Source organism: Temnothorax longispinosus, chromosome 1, assembly GCF_030848805.1.
Source record: "Temnothorax longispinosus isolate EJ_2023e chromosome 1, Tlon_JGU_v1, whole genome shotgun sequence".
Classification (NCBI taxonomy): domain Eukaryota; kingdom Metazoa; phylum Arthropoda; class Insecta; order Hymenoptera; family Formicidae; genus Temnothorax; species Temnothorax longispinosus.
Genome location: NC_092358.1, coordinates 21648024 through 21666964, shown reverse-complemented (window position 1 = coordinate 21666964; position 18941 = coordinate 21648024). Strand labels below are relative to the sequence as shown.

General features: G+C 34.3%; 3 protein-coding genes, 1 long non-coding RNA gene and 1 pseudogene across 7 annotated transcripts; 2 read left to right on the top strand and 3 right to left on the bottom strand.

Annotated features, from left to right (window-relative positions):
- Window positions 1-513: 513 nt before the first annotated feature.
- Dnalig1 (DNA ligase 1) lies at window positions 514-6675 on the bottom strand. Of its 4 annotated transcripts, none has more exons than XM_071785418.1 (16): window positions 6556-6675; window positions 6369-6428; window positions 6111-6194; window positions 5764-5873; window positions 5352-5701; window positions 4957-5209; window positions 4698-4824; window positions 4411-4583; window positions 4083-4306; window positions 3630-3758; window positions 3415-3554; window positions 2741-2942; window positions 2388-2594; window positions 1781-2233; window positions 1262-1459; window positions 514-1032 (listed from the first exon to the last, which is right to left on the bottom strand). In XM_071785418.1, the coding sequence occupies exons 1-16, from the start codon at window positions 6573-6575 to the stop codon at window positions 859-861; spliced, it is 2904 nt and encodes a 967-aa protein (XP_071641519.1). In that variant the 5' UTR covers window positions 6576-6675; the 3' UTR covers window positions 514-858. The 4 variants fall into 4 exon arrangements, with proteins under 4 accessions (XP_071641519.1, XP_071641524.1, XP_071641505.1 ...); XM_071785423.1 differs by having other exon boundaries at window positions 5764-5858; window positions 6556-6674; XM_071785404.1 differs by having other exon boundaries at window positions 6111-6428; window positions 6556-6655.
- Window positions 6676-7284: 609 nt separating this feature from the next.
- LOC139817218 (uncharacterized) lies at window positions 7285-9065 on the bottom strand. Its single transcript, XR_011733165.1, has 3 exons — window positions 8879-9065; window positions 7875-8175; window positions 7285-7498 (listed from the first exon to the last, which is right to left on the bottom strand). It is a non-coding gene; the product is annotated as an uncharacterized lncRNA (long non-coding RNA).
- Window positions 9066-9160: 95 nt separating this feature from the next.
- On the top strand, window positions 9161-11406 carry LOC139817203 (uncharacterized). The gene is made up of 4 exons (XM_071785101.1): window positions 9161-9297; window positions 9598-9642; window positions 10257-10569; window positions 11048-11406. The coding sequence occupies exons 1-4, from the start codon at window positions 9254-9256 to the stop codon at window positions 11234-11236; spliced, it is 591 nt and encodes a 196-aa protein (XP_071641202.1). The 5' UTR covers window positions 9161-9253; the 3' UTR covers window positions 11237-11406.
- A 30-nt stretch (window positions 11407-11436) lies between these two features.
- On the bottom strand, window positions 11437-13728 carry LOC139817194 (GTPase Era, mitochondrial-like; annotated as a pseudogene).
- Window positions 13729-13840: 112 nt separating this feature from the next.
- Srpralpha (signal recognition particle receptor alpha) lies at window positions 13841-18796 on the top strand. Its single transcript, XM_071785075.1, has 8 exons — window positions 13841-14096; window positions 14871-15240; window positions 15669-15710; window positions 15880-16018; window positions 16147-16285; window positions 16659-17194; window positions 17531-17945; window positions 18291-18796. Exons 1-8 carry the CDS (start codon window positions 13980-13982, stop codon window positions 18414-18416), a joined length of 1884 nt encoding a protein of 627 aa, XP_071641176.1. The 5' UTR covers window positions 13841-13979; the 3' UTR covers window positions 18417-18796.
- Window positions 18797-18941: the final 145 nt, after the last annotated feature.

Genomic DNA, 18941 nt, shown 5'->3' with positions numbered 1-18941 from the left:
AAATATATATTAGCCGTTGGAGAGAGAGAAAGCGAAGATGCTGAGTGCGAAAAGTGCAAGCAACGCGAACAGACCCAAGATACATTCGAATGAAGTTAGCCGAGATATCAGTTTAAAAAAATATTTAGATTATCCTATGATAATTAATTCATGCAAAATACAAACGAGACTTCGCACGAAAACTTCATCCAATTTATTTATGTCGGTTAACTACGTAATGTAAAAATAAATGATTAATTAAAATTAACTGTCAAACTTATTTTTTAACTGCACTTACTTTTATCTTTTTCTAAATTCTAAGAACTAGACCATTTTCAATTATTGAAAAAGTGGACTGTGGTAAGTTAACTTTTCGTATTCCATGTAACATGACAAATACACGAGACAATTTTTTAGCAGCTTCTTAGGAAAAGTAGCCTTAAGTATATCGAGAATAGCATTTGCCTATAAAGTCTTGAACAAGCGCAAGGGACCAGGCGCGTATGGGGTCAATAAATAAAATATTAATTAATCCTCCTCCAAAATTAATTTTCATTAGTATAATAAATAAATGTCAGATGTCGCAACACGAATGAAAATTACAGAATTTGTATGCCGTATCAAACGTGTTTTATTTACAATAACTCCTACAGAGGGGGTCGATTCTGTATCTTGGAACAAGGTGAAAATTACAAAAGTGAACAGATTTACTAGATTTCGACAAATGAAATTGTAGATTCTCTAGTGAATTTCCTCACTTTTGTAATTTTCATCTCGTCCCAAGATACAGAATCGATCCCCAGAAATAATGATTATAAAATAAAAGATACATGATTTACTGACTCAATTTGTGCGTCGCGACATAAAAAAGAAAACAAATTAATAGAAATCTTCCTCCGCGGTTTTCGATGCTGAAGTTTTATTTTTAATCTGCTCTTGATTGTTGTACATGTCCGCCACATCTTGAGCGGAAGTAGCCTGCTCGCAGGACTTATCCTCACGAATCCTGATAAATCGCGGAAACCTTAAAGATAGTCCCTTTTCCGGATCGACCTGAACCAGAACAAAACTTATTAAAGGAGCTCGAAAAATTTCAAGAAAACTCCAAGAAAGAATTAATTGCAAAAATATTGTAGCTTCTATCTCTGTTTAGTTGATAGAAATGTTCGATGTGGATAAAAGATTTTCGGGAGTAAATTAATTACGTCACGCAATATCAATTTCTTTTAGCGCAATTACGGTCAGTCATATTTTTACAAATGCTTGCTTTGGGAAGACTCACTATTCCGATAGCCGCTCTGTGTACGGGACTGAGGCTGATGTCGGCACACTTGATCTCCCAGACTTGAATTGGCTCGAACCAGTGATCCGGCTCGTGGCTACTATCGAAACGATAGTACGATTTCACCTGCGGTATTACATGATCTTTGAAGAATTTGGTGTAATTTTCGAGCTCCTCCTCTTTGAATCCTGTGCCGATCTGTTTATAAGAAAATAATATACATCGATATAAGCTCTAGAAGTAATGCACCAAGCAAACAAAATATAAAGCCCATTCTACAATAGCCGTAAAATGTAAGTAGTAAAAATTGACTAACAATGTCGATTATTTTTGAACTGTAAAAATCCTGTAAAAATTTGTAGCTTATTGCTTATGTCTTACTGCATACGTTTAAGGCTATTGTGGACGAGCCTTAATATGCTCACAGTAAAAACTTAAATTACAAGAATTATCAAATTTGTCGTTTTCCATTAATCATACAACGTGTCCCTGTTACAAGAAATATTTCAGGTATATTACCTTACAGATGCTTTGATACTCTTCGTTTTCCTGATCGTAACAAGCTAAGAGAAAACCACCGTAAGTGCCGGTCCTCTTTCCCTTGCCGATGTAGCCACCGATTACGACCACGTCAAGCGTGTCGCCGAGGCCATCCAAGTAATCTTTTTTGAGTTTCAACCAGTTTCTTGATCGCTTCGCGATCTCGTAGGTTGCTTCCTTTTCCAACGTCTTCACCATCAGCCCTTCGCAATTTCCCTTCACAGATTCGTCCAAGAAGACTTCCACTTCTTCCATCGTCGTAGTATCCAGGCTATTGGCGAATTTCCATTCGCCCTCCACTTCCTTGAAGTGCTCCTTCAGCAGTTCACGACGTTTCGCGAACGTTTCTTTCACCAACGGCTCATCATTTAAGTACAACAGATCGAACATAAACACGCATACTTGTACTTTGATATCCTCCTCATTAGCATCCTAAAAATAAAAATGAAATGTTACTTTAGGACAATCATAATCATAGCAATTATAATCTTAACAATTGCAATCATTTAATTACAAAGTTAATAATAATTACAATCAAAGCAGTAATTAAAATTAAACAAAAAAAATTATAACATGTAATTATTACCTTTCGCTTTCTTGTACTGAGTATTTGGAACGGTAATATTTGTTTCTTCTCCCTATCCCAAGCAACCGCCTCGCAGTCGAGTATGCAATTCTTTACTTGATCGCCGCGAGTATTTTTGAATCGCTTAATGATATCTGGATACTTGGTTGTATTGTTTTCCTGATTTCTACTGTATATATTGACTTGTCCATTGTCCGCGACGTGTATCTGCCGAATTATAATACTTTAAACGACTTAAATCTAAATTATCATGTTCTCAGAAGAATTAATTCTCAAACATCTTATTTCCTTCTACATACGATAAAATATTATTTATTATATTATCAAATTTGCAAAATTAAATAAATGAGAACCTGTGCTCTTTCTCCATCGTACTTCCATTCACAAGTAAATTTCAGGCCTTCGAATCGCGTCAGGACTTCCTGAACACCTTTAGTAGGATGCGCCAACATGGGTTTCAAAGGTATTCCAGGAGTGAGTTTGCACTTGCTCGGTAAAGCCTTAATTCCATCCTCCAGTAGAACAGGAATTATAAGATTGTAATTCGGACATTCACTGCAAGAAGATATAATAGCAAAAACTGAAAAAAACTTAAGTATATTTTTAATACAATATCTTGTCCCTAAATTGAGAAGTAAACATTTTTTAATAAAATAATTTATTTTAACCAATTTAATTATTTCAAACATATACTACGTTTACGCGAGCGTTACTTCTGTAGTAACTTACGATATATCACTCGTTTACGCGGAGTAAATTATCTAAGTTACTACAAAATCCCGTTTACGCGAAGGAAAATCCCGTTTATGCGAAGGAATTATCATAAGTTACTACAGAAGTAACGCTCGCGTAAACGTAGTAATAATCATATAGTGTATATATAAAATATTGTTAAACATATATATACATACCTATATATTTTTTTTCTTTTTAATTGAGAATATTTTACTTAGAAAAAATCGTTTAATCTAATTTATTAGTTTTAATATTTATAATATAGATAGTAATATTTTCAAAATAATCTTACCAATACGTTGTTTTCAATGTAAGCGCTATCTCGTCATACTTTTCTTTGAAACGATCGCTCGACATCTTTTTGCTTGCATTCAGAATTTCGGGTGGATAATCTTGTTCCGGCGGTGTCATCGCGCAAGCTAAAGCCAATGCCTAAGAAAGTCCAGGTATTTAATAATATATAATAATAATAATAATCAAAACAGCGTTATATCGCGAGGGACTTACTTGCAAAACAGATTGTTCTGCTAATCCAATACGAAGCTTCCCAGCCAACGATCTAATGAAGTATTTTGCTTCTGCATTACGACACGCCACAAACAGCGTCTGAATCTTATCCAACTTTTTCGTCAAAGACTGTAGAAAAAAAAATTAATTATTATTCATAATACGCAGTTCCTACCTTATTTATTTTTATATAAGTATTTTATGTTTCTCGTTTAATTTATTTAAAATCGAAATTAATTTAGTTCAGTTTTAAATACAATTAATTTTTAATTTATACAATTTAATTTGTAATTTATGGTATAAACTTCAAGTTAAACTTCTTTAAATAACTTAAATTTTTGTTTCTTAATTCAATCTTTTTCAGCGCTGTGAGAAAAATTTTTGTTTAGAAAGAGATAACTTTTATATGTTCATATTAATAATAACAATAATTATAATAGTTCTGTGGATTACCGTGGGCCCCGTCATCTGAGCGATTTCCTTCAGTTTGGAGTATACGTTAGAAACTGTCAATGGTGGCGGTTGAAACATGGTTCTCTGATTAGATCTGCTATTTTCCGCGACAATTCCCAAATCGCCAACCTCCTGGACGTCAGCTTTAATTTGCGCCAGCGTTCTACCAGTACACTGCGCTACGGCTTTCATTAGATTCTGATCTGCGACTCCAAACTCAATTCCTAAAAAAACGCGATAACTATATTGAGATACTTATAATTTAAAAAATTACCTTTAGACAAACACCAAATATTTTTTTTGAATTTTTGAATAATCAATTATTAACCTTCGTACGCCGGTGCTAATTGATTAAGGCACAGATAAACGCTCGGTAGAAGATCCGCAGGGCTCAGGACTATGACAGACCGGAAATAATTTGACAATATCTCTATTGTCTTTAACCTTCCGCTCGTCTCCTCGATGAGCTCCAAAGTGCGTGCGAAGGCGCTATATGGAGTTCTATGAATTTCAAACAGAGAGAGAGATTTTAAATATCTCTAAAGCTTTACAAAAGTTTCGCTGATTCTTACAGTATTCCTAAATCTTCTAAAACAAAATTTTATTTGAACTTACTTGTCTCCTCGTTTCCAGCATGCATCGTCTATCGGATGATAGGCAGATGCGCTAGGATTGTATGACTGGCAGACGCTTTTTCTATTGCTCGCTTTGTCATCCTTTGTGTCGCCCTTTTGTTTGGACACTGCAACACGAAGCATTCATATAACCGTTTGAATAATTTTTGAAGCTTGTACAGTTTAAATTAAAATTACATTAAAATACAAATATCAATCTGTAATGTTTTCAAAATACTTTAGAATTATTGAATACTCACTAAAAAAGTTGTGCACTTTCTTAGCCTTTTTCTCAGGCGTAGGCTCCTTCTTCGGGCTTTCATCCTTAGTAGTAGTAGTTTGTGACTTCTCAGGTGTGGAGGACTTCTTCGGAGTTTCACTCTTCTCTTCACTGTCCGAGGCACTTTTGTCTGTGTCGTTATTTGAAACGTTATTTATCTCGCTAGGCTTGTCTTCGCTTTCAATTTTCTTTTCTTCATCGTTAACCTCCGATCTTTTTGGACTTTCAGGTAACTAAAACCATAATTTGTAGATATGAGAAAATTTACGAACATTCTCTCTTGTAAATTTATAATAATATTTCTTCAACTTTTTGTATAAAAATTAATTAAAATTTCATTAGGATTTTTAGTGTTGAAAGAGTCTGTGAACATACAGATAGATGATCCTCATCGTCACTGGAATCCACTGGCTCAATGATCCTGGCCCGTTTCTTCTTCACCTTTTCAGTCTTCTTTACCTTATCTGCCGTATTGGACTCAGATTCCTTCTTTGAAGAAGCAGATTCTTCAGTTTTCCTTTTACCTTCAGCTGCACCATTTCCTATTTGAGCGTTATTGGTCTTCTCTTCTACAGTGTTAGTGGTCTTTTCTTCTACAGTGCCATTTACAGTTTCATCTTCTTCCTTCTTTTTCTTCTTTCCACCAGGCGTACCTTTCTGCTTCTTTTCTGTCTTTTTCGACGACCCGGGTGAAAGTTTATTCAGCTTATTCTTCGGAGTAGCTCCTTGAAGATAATTACAGGGATGTAATGTATTTGAAAAATCTACAGCTCAACAGTGTAGTTACCTAGCTTCGCACGAGGTTTCACACCTGGCGAAGGAGTCTTGGTAATCGTCTTTGGCTTCTTAAGTTTAATGTTCTGCTTCTTTGAAGGTGAAGAACTGCAAAACCAACGACTTATAGAAAAATAATATTAAAAACGAAGGAAAATGATATAACTCTTAGGCCCAGTTCAACAGTGGCCAGTTAGCTTAACTAGTAGTTAACTCTCACTCTCTGTCTCTTTTTAACTCAAAGGTTAGATAGAGACGGAGAGTGAGAGTTAACTACTAGTTAAGCTAACTGGCCATTGTTGAACTGGGCCTTAATCGTTTTCGACATATAAACTCTAACATAGTATTGTTTTTAATCACCTGCTGGAGCTGTTGCTGCTATCCCTCTTCCGTTTGCCATTCTCCACTGCATCCTGATTCTCCTGCTTGTCCGACGAGTTGTGACTGTTGGTTGTATGTATCCAATTAAAAACGACAACGAATCGGCTGTGAGCTGCGACTGCAAGCTCCAGCCGTCGAGCCGGTAGAGCCAGCGAGCTCAAGCGTGAGCACGTGGCGAGGATTTTTAGCATAATCGACTACTATAGAAGAAGAGAGATTATTAACAGCGAAACATACCTCTCCAAATTATCCTGGTTCGAATTCTCCTTCGTGGATGATATTTTAGTGAAAAAGGAGCTGCAAAAATGACATCAAAATTGTATGTACATGGAAAAAATTGCTATGCTAATTAGATAAGCTGTGTGTCGCATCTATTATACATTAAATTATATCAAATTATCAAATAATTATTAGATCTACTTACTCTATACGACGCTGCGCCATTATCACTGCCGCTTCTACGCGTTTGACAGATTTCCCGCGTTTATCTTATGGTGTCATAACTGGACATAACCTCACTTTCATAGATCAAATTATTATAGAAGATCTTCTGCGAAGGAAGAAAGATATCAACGCCATAGAGTTAAATTAATCTAGAAAGGGATATAAAGTGATCTGTATTGTCGACAGTCGGTAAAGAAGACGAGTTTACCGAATTTTGTCGCAACCACCAAATTTAAATAAAAATCGACGAAGCATCAGGGGAATATAATATATATAGATATTCTATATACAATGAGCCGGAAATTATCGTTTAACTAGAAAGGGGATAATTGTACAATCATATATGTATGGACAGAAATATTGTTCCTCTTTTGATAATTAAATTTCGGAATGCATTCTTCTTGTCCAATAAAAAAATTCTCCCAATTTCCATTGGAAAATAAATTATAAAATTAAACAAAAACATATTCCAAAACTTATAACCTTTCTATCCACGGAGATGTACATGAAAAAATAAATATATTTATACATTGCGTATTAAATCTTTATTTATTAAAAGAACAGTTTTTAAACAAAGTATCTCTAATTTTTGGAAAAAAATACAATCAATAAAAATAAAAATACATATAAACTACTCTAATTTTTGAAGATAAAAAAAATTTTGTACACCGTACAAAAATAGAGGTATATATATAAAGTACTTTTAAACTTTACATTTGTAAAATATAACTGTATTAACATATGTTAATGTATTAGTACATATCTCTATCTCTATAACACAATCTGTTATTTTCACATATTTTTTCGTCACATTTACATGATGGATCACAGCTGTTGGAATTCTTCACGCAACCACACATTCGTGAGGAGCAATTCCCTTTACAGCTACAACCAGTGACTTTCCAGTTTTGAACTGGCCTTGCCTGTGAAATAATCAGTTCTTAATATTATTAAAAAACTCTTATTATTCCATAATAAAATTTGTTCATAGGTTTAGAATTATAAGCAAATATTTTAAAAATTTAAAGAAAGGAACTGTTTACAGATATGACTAAGAAGACTGCGTTTGTTTTGGCGCTTTTAGCGCTGAAAGAATCGTTCTATCTACATTTGATATTCGATGTGCAACGAAAATAAAATGATGCTTACAGCGCTGAAAGCGTCAAGACAAACCCAGCCTAATTGCAACACAATTTATTCTTCTCTTGATCATATTCTACTTTCTGTAAAATATCAATAAATTTTTTTTCAGGTTATTACTATACATAAAAACATCATACATTCAAATGATAATATTACCTGATTTTGACACATTTCATTGTCACATTTACATGACAGACCACATTTGTTGCTGTTCTTCACGCAACTACAAATCTGTGAGGAGCAACTCCGCACAGATTTACAGCTACAACCAGACTTTCCAAATATAGCTGATGTTGCTTTTGGATTGCGGTGAAGGGGCTTCTGACCGTATACAACATGGTCAGGTTTCTTAGATCCTTCCACGTGTTTTTTTGTGAGATTAATCACTTGCTTCTCCAACTTAGCAAGTTTATTTTTAAGACTATCAACGGTCTGCTTACCAATGGTTTTTGAACCGCTAGAAAGTTAGATTTCTCATGTTATAATCATTATCACACAACGGAGAATAATATAAAGAATATATGTAGATATTGAGTATAAGCCCCCCCTTTCTGCCGATTTCTTTGTAATTTTCAAATGTTATGTATTTTAAATTGTAAAAAAGATTCTAAAAAGGAAAATCATCACTCATGATCCATTTATTTTTAATTAATACTTAAAAATATCACTATGTGTGGGTAAGTAAGAAAATAATAATTTGCGGATATATATTTTGTTTCTTTGACTTTTATTTTTACATAATTATATATTATTTTAAAATTATAATCTTTGTTAAAGCAGAGAATAGTAGAAAGTATAAATACAAAGTATTTTTCAAAAGCAAAATATATATCTATATTAATTGTAATTTATTTTATAATTTTATTTATAATATAAATTTTAAAAAATTAATATAAAAAAAAAATTAATATAGAGTCTCTACACCGCTCGAGAACGGAACTCATTCCTGCTCCCTATACATATATCAACATAATTATTGTAATACAACAACGATAACTATTATAACTATAATAACTTAATTCTTAACAGAACCAAAATAGACATGCGATTTCAGGTGAACTCGTTTCTCGCTTACCTGGGCAAAACTATTAGGTGTCTCAATTTATGGTGCCCCACCCTGTATGTACATATATCAATATAATTCGTCGTTTCTCGCTTACCTGGGCAAATCTGTATGCTCTAGAGACGGTCCCGTTCTTTTCATTTTTCCTTTTTCTTGAGACACTCCGCGATAATTGACGATCTAAAGACCAATTCAGACTTCTTCTTCTTCTTCTTCTTCTTTTTTGTGATATTCGTTATGGGTAGCGACTGTTTATACACGACTTGAAAGGTTTTGTTCGGGACCGCTAGGGACGCGCAACAGTCGCTCTCAAGAGACACGGGTATACTCCCTTCTCTCGCTGAGAGCAACTGTTGCGCGTCCCTAGCGGCCCCGAACAGAACCCTTCAAGTCGTAGAAGAAGAAGTCTGAATTGGTCTTTAGATCACTTTAGATCGTCAATTATCGCGGAGTGTCTCAAGAAAAAGGAAAAATGAAGAGAATGGGACCGTTTCTAGAGCCTACAGATTTGCCCAGGTAAGCGAGAAACGACGAGTTCACCTGAAATCGCATGTCTATTTTGGTTCTGTTAAGAAGTTATTATAGTTATAATATACTACGTTTACGCGAGCGTTATTTCTGTAGTAACTTACGATATATCACTCGTTTGGAATAAATTATCGTAAGTTACTACAAAATCTCGTTTACGCGAAGGAAAATCCCGTTTACGCGAAGGAATTATCGTAAGTTACTACAGAAGTAACGCTCGCGTAAACGTAGTAATAGTTATCATTGTTGTATTGTTGTATTACAATAATTATATTGATATATGTACAGGGTGGGGCACCATAAAGTGAGACGCCTAAATATAGTTTTGCCCAGGTAAGCGAGAAACGAGTTCACCTGAAATCGCATGTCTATTTTGGTTCTGTTAAAAAGTTATTATAGTTATAAATAGTTATCGTTGTTGTATTACAATAATTATATTGATATATGTACAATGAGGAGCAGGAATGGGTTCCGTTCTCGCGCGTTGTGCAGAGCGGTGTAGAGACCCTATATTAATTATTTTTTTATATATTAATTTTTTTTATATTATAAATAAAATTATAAAATAAATTATAATTAATTAATATAGATATATATTTTGCGTGAAATACTTTGTATTTATGCTTTCTACTATTTTCTGCTTTAACAAAGATTATAATTTTAAAATAATATATAATTATGTAAAAGAAAAAATATATATCCGCAAATTATTATTTTCTTACTTACCCACACATAGTGATATTTTTAAGTATTAATTAAAAATAAATGGATCATGAGTGATGATTTTCCTTCTTAGAATCTTTTTTGCAATTCAAAATACACAACATTTGAAAATTACAAAGAAATCGGCAGAGAGGGAGGGGCTTATACTCAATATTTACATATATTCTTTATATTATTCTCCATTGTGTGATAATGATTATAACATGAGAAATCTAACTTTGTAGTGGTTCAAAAACCATTGGTAAGCAGACCGAAAACGTTGATAATAGTCTTAAAAATAAAGTTGCCAAGTTGGAGAAACAAGTAATCAATCTGACAAAAAAACACGTGGAAGGATCTAAGAAACCTGACCATGTTGTATACGGTCAGAAGTCCCTTCACCGCATTCCAAAAGCAACATCATCAGCTATATTTGGAAAGTCTGGTTGTAGCTGTAAATCTGTGTGGAGTTGCTCCTCACAGATTTGTGGTTGCGTGAAGAACAGCAACAAATGTGGTCTGTCATGTAAATGTGACAATGAAATGTGTAAAAATCAGGTAATATTATCATTTGAATGTATGATGTTTTTATGTATAGTAACCTGAAAATAAATTAATTGATATTTTACAGAAACCAGAATATGATCAAGAGAAGAATAAAATTGTGTTGCAATTAGGCTGGGTTCGTCTTGACGCTTTCAGCGCTGTAAGCATCATTTCATCTTCGTTGCACATCGAATATCAAATGAAGATAGAACGATGCTTTCAGCGCTAAAAGCGCCAAAACAAAGGCAGTTTTAGGCTGCATTCCGATATTCACTGTCAGTACTGCAAATCTATATTTTACGTCACGTATATTATAGATTTTCAGTACTGAAAGTTGCTGACGGTGAATATCGGAATGCAGCCTTAGTCATATCTGTAAATAGTTCCTTTCTTTAAATTTTTAAAATATTTGCTTATAATTCTAAACCTATGAACAAATTTTATTATGGAATAACTATTATGACTGATGGAATAACTGATTATTTCACAGGCAAGGCCAGTTCAAACCTGGAAAGCCACTGGTTGTAGCTGTAAAGGGAACTGCTCCTCACGAATGTGCGGTTGCGTGAAGAATTCCAACAGCTGTGATCCGTCATGTAAATGTGACGAAGAAATATGTAAAAATAACAGATTGTGTTATAGAGATAGAGATATGTACCTACACATTAACATATGTTAATACAGTTATATTTTACTTTATATTATATTTTAAAGTTTAAAAGTACCTACACCTCTATTTTTGTACGGTGTATAAATTTTTTTATCTTCAAAAATTAGAATAGTGTATATGTATTTTTATTTTTACTGATTGCATTTTTTTTCCAAAAATTAGAGATACTTTGTTTAAAAACTATTCTTCCAATAAATAAAGATTTAATATGCAATGTATAAATATATTTATTTTTTCATGTACATCTCCGTGAATAGAAAGTTATAAGTTTTGGAATATGTTTGAACCAACAAAATATATTCTAAAAAAACGGCATAGTATTAGAATTAAATATATAATTAAATAACAAGCGGTATAGTATAAATAGGAGTCTATATAGTTGTTAGGTAACGCAATGTAGAAATATATTTTTAAATCGGCGCTTGACTTTTGGTTTCGGTTTGTATTAAAACATTAATCTTATCGCAAACATTTAACTTTATAAATGCGAGATTAAGCGATATTCAACTTTATTTTACAAATAACAAATACAAGCCGAATCACGATGGAGATTGCACGCTTATCTTCAATCTCACCGACGTTCGAAAAGCGTGCCGCAGTGCTTCCTCTGCTATAACGGCGGTCTGACCTATTCTGTTATTGCTGCCGCGCGTTAGTAGACGAGCAATTCGCTTGTTTGGACACGTGACGGACACCAGTGCCTTGATACTATCGTCGGGTGCTGGATCAAAGTGTTCCAACTTCACCTGTAAACGATATGGAACCTCGTTCGGCAGAATATCCATCAACTTTGCCCGCACCGTCTGTCGTATTACATCCTCGCACGTATTATCGCTGTAAACATGCCCTTCGTACTCCCAGGCTCGTGACTTAGCCGTGTCTAACAAATAAGTCTGCAAAGCACAAAAAAATAATGAAATACAGACGGTACAAATATTCCAAATATGGGAATTATATTGTCATTTCCAAGAATTATATAAATATTATTTACAATAGTCATAAATTTACCCTCAAATCGTTAATGCCATCCCCAGTCAAGGCGGATATCATAAATATGTCATAGAAATCTGGAGATTTTTTGCTCTTGGTCAGAGTGTGTATCAAATCGAGTAATATTTCCTTTTTCTTTAGTCTGTCTACTTTGTTAATGACCAGAATTATAGGAATCTTGCTTCTTATATCATCCGTCAAGAGTTCTAATATGTTTGTATCAATCTTGTGCCTGGTATATACATTCTCTGCGTCCTGCACAATTCCCACAATATCTGCCGCTTGCAAGGAAGTCTTTGGATCTGTTTTGAAGCTACTGGCTAACTTGAATTTTTTAGACTCTTTCGTGGAGACCATGCCGGGGGTGTCCAGGAATATCAGCTGAGCATCACCTTCGCAATATATTGCACGTGCTTTAGCTTGTGTGGTGTGCGCCTTGCAAGATACAGGGCATACCTATTTAAAGACGTAATATGTATACGAAGAATTGTACATATAGGGGGATAAAAACCATAGTGGTGCAAGTCAAATTTTTAAAAATATTTTCTCGTGTGGATAAATGCAATCTGTACAATACATAAATTGCATCTATGCGCACGAGAAAATAATTTTAAAAATTTGACTTACACTACTATGGTTTTTACTCCTCCATATATGTGATAATAAAGTAAAAATAAGTAATATAAATTTTTGTAATAAACTTTTGTAGAATGCTCCTTCTTTATGATTTTTGTGCAAGTAAGAGATACAAATAAGATAACTTAATAAATTAAACCTATGTAGACAAGATAATTTAATTTATACAAGTATACAAATTTATGCATTTAATTTAGATAAATATTAAAAACAAAGATGATTACCGATCGCTTGATAAGTTGGTTAACAAGCTTTTTCCAACGTTTGGTACGCCTAGGAAGGCAATTTTTAGAGACTTCTGGGCTCCGGCACATATCGACGTAGGACTCTCGTTGGGTTGCAGAACGAATTCTCGTGCCGAAACGTCAACACTGTTTGAGAAACATCGTTGTAAAAACCGTGCACTCGCGCGAATCACGTATCTCTCGATCGTGAATAGCATCTCGTTTTTAAGAAATCGAAGCGACTTCAGAAATGTTACATACACGTCAAGTGATCACCGAAATTATGTTCTTTTATTTTCCTTTTATTATTACTAAAACATTACACCACCATTTTTATAAGTTATATTTGCTGGAGCAGTTCCTCCTTTTTAATTGTTGATTTCTAATTCACAAAGTTGCAATGATCAAAATGTAGGATCTAATTAAATCTGGTATGGATTGTAATTAATTTGTAGATTTCTGAAAATTTTCACAAAATAGGTCTTCCTCTTCTTCTTCTTCTTCTTCTTCACGTCGCATCTTGCGCGCTGCGGCGCCGCTGCCGCCGGTGGCGCCGGTGGAGCAATGGCGGACAACGGCGACTCGCGCGAAGTAGGTGCCTGTTTATCGACCATGTGCAGTGCACTGCACATGAACCAAATGACCGACAGTTTCAAAAAGTGGATGTGACTCGTAGTTCCAATTCCTGAAGGTGGATGTGTGGCGCTACTGTACGTACGGCCTGGCAAAAGCGTCCCAAGAAAATCGCCGTCACTTCACTCATTTGACTCATTGCGCCTTGCGCCTCTCCTGGTTAGGTCGAAAGTCGTCGTTCGGCCGTGTACAAGAGGCAGGTTCTCTCTTTCTCTCTCTCTCTCTTTCTTTTCTCTTTCTGTCTCTCGCGTTTAAGCATCGTAAGAATCATGCTCGATCTTTTCACGATATTCAGCAAGGGCGGCATAGTGCTCTGGTGCTTCCAGAGCACGTCCCAGATTTTCGCGCCCAGCGTCAATGCCCTGATAAGGAGCGTTATATTGCAGGTGAGTCGCGAGAGTGTGACCGTCTGACAGGAGTGACAGGCACAAGTCGACGGTCTGGCGACCTTTGACCCCGTATTGCACGACGCATCTCCTCGAATCTCCTCGCGTTAAACTCACGTTCTGATCTACTTGATCGTCGACTCCTCTCGACAGTAATCTTATTTATATTTTTTAAATACCGCAGGTATCTGTTCTCACATGTCACATGTCTTCAGATTTTTATCTTTTTCTCGATCTGTCATTTCAACAAATAGAGTAGTCCAGTAGTATAATATAAAAAAGGAATATATATTTTATATATGTAAAGCTTGGTTAAAAACTGTTTCAAAATCTATAGATGTTCTTTGAATTTGCGAACTAGTTGTACATAATAGTAAGAACGAGGTCGTTAGGTTAAATGCACCATATGGTTAGAGTTGTCAAAACAAATTGTCTTGTGAAAGATTCTTTTGCTTTGTAAATAAAATTAAATTAAATCAAAAGAATGGATGTTATAAAAAAAGAAACAAGTTTCCTGTATTTTATTTTTCTGTGAAAAGTTTATTTGGGTAATAATTCTGCTTCATCTAAAAAAGTTAAATGTCGGTGCTGGTGTAATGAAAACTCTTGTCAATATATATACATAGTTTTATATAAAATATTAAAAGTAAATAGAACTTAGTTAAAGAATTAAATATGTAAAATGAATTTTTCTTCTTAATATATGTTATTAGTAATTCTCTGTATCTGTGAGATTTAAGAAGATGAGGTTCTGTACAAAAACTAATTTTTCAGGAACGTACAGGGAATCACAGCTTTGATCATGACTCCCTGCGACTACAGTATAAACTCGACAACGAGTTTGAGCTGGTATTTGTGGTGGCGTATCAGAAGATACTGCAGTTATCCTACGTGGATAAATTTCTGAATGATATCCATTTGGAGTTTAGGGATCGCTTCAAGAACGAGCTCGAGAATTCAAGCTGGTTCGCCAATTTTGAATTTGAACCAGCCTATCGTTCGGTGCTCGAACGAGCTGAACACTGGTCGCGCTCACAGGCTAAGATACCGAAGCAAATGCGCACTTTTGACGAGAGTCAGAAATCCAAGAAGACTGTCGCTAGTATGATCGAGAGAAAGGACGATAAAGATGATAAGAAGCCAGGTATAATCATAACTAACAGTATAATTACTTCGTAATGCGTTAACAGTGTATATAGCTTTATCTAATTTTGAGAAAAATGAGCTTGAATTTTAAAATCTAAATTTAAAAGAAAAAAGTAAAAGAAGGGTAAATCTTATTTGTAGTCATTTGTAAACATAATATTCAGGTTTGCTGTATAAGGGAAAATTTACACACATACACACGTAGAATTTACAAAAATAAGATTTATGCAATAACAATGTTCTCAGGGAAAGAAGAAATATAGTATAGTAGAAATATAGGAATATCACGCTTTTTTATTTTCGCGGTACGAAACAGTAAGGAAACTGATGTAGCATTTGGAATTAAAAGCTATTTTTATTCGGTAATTTTTTCCTTCTCAATTTGGATGATGCTAAAACAGCGGTGATTTTCTTCTTCGCTTCTAGGTAAAAAGAAGAAAGCAAATAACTGTAATGGGGATTATCATAGTAAGTAGCATTTGCGAAATCCTTGCATGCTGGTGTGCTATTGTATAATATTGCATGAATAAAATAATAAAATTAACAAATATAACTTTAGTTTGTTAAAATTTTATTTGGAATTTTTTTTTCTTTACTTAATGCTTTGTATTAAATTAAATGTATTTTAATGCTGCAGCAAAAATTCAAGATATTCCAAAACAGGAGTTGCCGAAACAGCAAGTGGAACATAATGGGGAACTCGATGAAGAAACATTGATTACCAATCGTATGAAGCTCGTTCAGAAAATGGCGGGAAAGAAGAAAGCTGACAAGCAGTAAGCATATATTCTTTTTTTAATTTCTTTTAATTTTATTTTTATAAAAAAGAATTTTTAATTGTAATATATATAAAATAACAAATTTATAAAAATTAATAACGTAATAAAAACAAATATCGTACCAGGAAAAGTCCTAAACCTGAGAAAGCTGGCAAGAAACCGCGCATCTGGGAATTGGGTGGCACAACCAAGGATCTTGCTACATTAGAGCGAACTAAAGACAAGCCCGAAGAGAATGACGATTATGTGGCAGCCAATACAGCTGTAATATTTTTTCTTTTGCATTCTTTATCAAGTTTATTTTCTACTTTCTATTTGATTAGACTGAGAATCTTATGAATTTCTTTGATCGATTTAATATTTTCAAACTGATAATCAGGTTCTATCGTTTCATTTTTTTTATTTTTGGAAAAGCGTGTATAAAAAAATTGTACACAATTGTTAGTGAATATAGAATGAGTTAATTCTTACAATGGCGGATCGAAGAAAATAATTTGAAATAAAATGGACGAAGAGAAGTGTGAAAGAAATGAAATATACTGAATGAACTGATTCTCAGCCGAAGAAATTGAGATTTGTCATATATATTTTCATTATTTATATTGTTCATTTATATCTTCCGTTGCTTTCCCTGTAGCTAGTTGGACAGATGAAAGGTAGTATACGCGATCTCGAAGTGAACAGCGATTCTGAAGATAGTTCCGATCAGGAAGAGATAGAGCAATCCAAGCAACAGCAGATGCAGAAAAAAACGAGTATGTTCTCCATGTTCAAGAGTCTGGTCGGCAGCAAATCTCTAAAGCAGGATGATATGTTACCGGTTTTGGAGAAACTAAAGGATCACTTAATCACCAAGAATGTTGCCGCGGACATCGCGCAAAAGTTATGCGATTCTGTTGGCACAAAGCTGGAAGGAAAAGTACTTGGCACCTTCGACAGCGTAGCAAACACCATTAAAACCACTCTAACGGACGCTCTAGTACAAATACTGTCGCCCAAGAGAAGAATCGATATTCTGCGAGACGCTTTAGAAGCGAAGAAGAGTAACAGGCCTTACGTGATGACTTTCTGTGGCGTGAACGGGGTCGGCAAGTCAACGAATTTGGCCAAAATCTGTTTCTGGTTAATAGAAAATAATTTCCGCGTGTTGATAGCTGCATGCGATACATTCAGGTAAATGAATATTGACAAAATTAACAAAACATGCTGATTTTGCCCACCAATTTTTTAAAGATCTATTATTATTTTTTAAATTAAATTACTATTATTTAATAGTAATATCTTATTATATCTTATAAATGTGTCTCTGAAATACAATTTCTCTTATTTTATAGCATTTCTCTTATTTTTCTATACGCACATACATTTCTTTTATTTTAATTATTTTCTAAGATATTAATTTGTCACTTATAACATGCCTCATTCTGTATAGTATAAATTCTAACAAGTTTCATGTATAACAGTTTTACAATTAATTTAACCTATAATGACAACAATTTTATGATTCAGAGCTGGAGCTGTCGAACAACTGAGGACGCATATGCGGCATCTGAACGCTCTACATCCACCAGAGAAGCACGGGAATCAATCGATGGTGCAGCTATATGAGAAGGGTTACGGTAAGGATGCCGCGGGTATCGCCATGGAAGCGATACGCTTTGCGAGGGACTCCAGGGTTGATGTTGTCCTGGTCGACACTGCCGGTAGAATGCAGGATAATGAACCGTTGATGCGAGCTCTGGCGAAGCTGATTAAAGTGAACGAGCCGGACTTGGTATTATTCGTGGGGGAAGCTCTCGTCGGCAACGAAGCTGTGGATCAGCTGGTGAAATTCAATCAGGCCTTAGCTGACTACAGTCAATCTGCCAATCCTCATATTATCGACGGTATCGTGTTGACGAAGTTCGATACGATCGATGATAAAGTAAGTTTTTCTTTCTATGTAATCTTTATCACATATTTATTTTTTGTTTGTTTGTAGAACTTGAAGTTCTTGATTCCTGAAATACGAAAATATACAATTAAGAATTATTCTGTAGGACTGATATTTGTGCTGCAAAAATTATATTTTGTTTGATCTCGTTTTAAGTAATTTAATTTTTATATAGAACATAAATATTATTATATTTTACATTAATATATTGATTATTATAAAAATATATATTAAATATAATATAACACACCATATATATATGCATAGGAAATATATTTTCCTACGTAATATCTATTAATTTTTTACGCTGCATTTACCCACAAATATTATTTGCAGGTCGGCGCAGCTATCACAATGACATACATCACTGGTCAACCTATTGTTTTTGTTGGAACCGGCCAAACTTACACCGATCTAAAATCATTGAATGCCAAAGCAGTGGTACACGCTTTGATGAAATGAGGAGTGTTAACAAGCAATAATAAACCTCTACAAGCGTTCTATCCGTAACATTCGTAGATTTTATTCAAGCTTTGTTACACATTGTTACAGTCGAGCTCTTGTATTATGTCAGGACTGAATTAGATTATTGTCTGGCCAGACCAATCGAAATGGGGACTAAAAGGAAAATTAAGAATAGACATGCTAACTCAGGCCTGATAAATAAATATAAAAATTCGACTGTACAAAATTTCGCGAGAAATCGCGCTGTTGTTATGAAAACAAAAAAAGAATCTGATATTAGGAAGAAAAAGAAAGGAGGAAACTGATTGTGCTCTCAATTGGCGATGTATTAGGTTACAAACAATTGTATTTATCAAATAAAGTTGGATATTTCACAGTTTAGAAGTGGTTTTTGTTCCACAAGGCGCAGTCGCAGAGTTCGACTCCGCTTTTTTTCATCTCAAGACTCGTTTCTTAATATTATACGTCATACGAAAAATTTGAAATTATACAAAACTTTTTAAGTTTTATAGAGAAATTAAT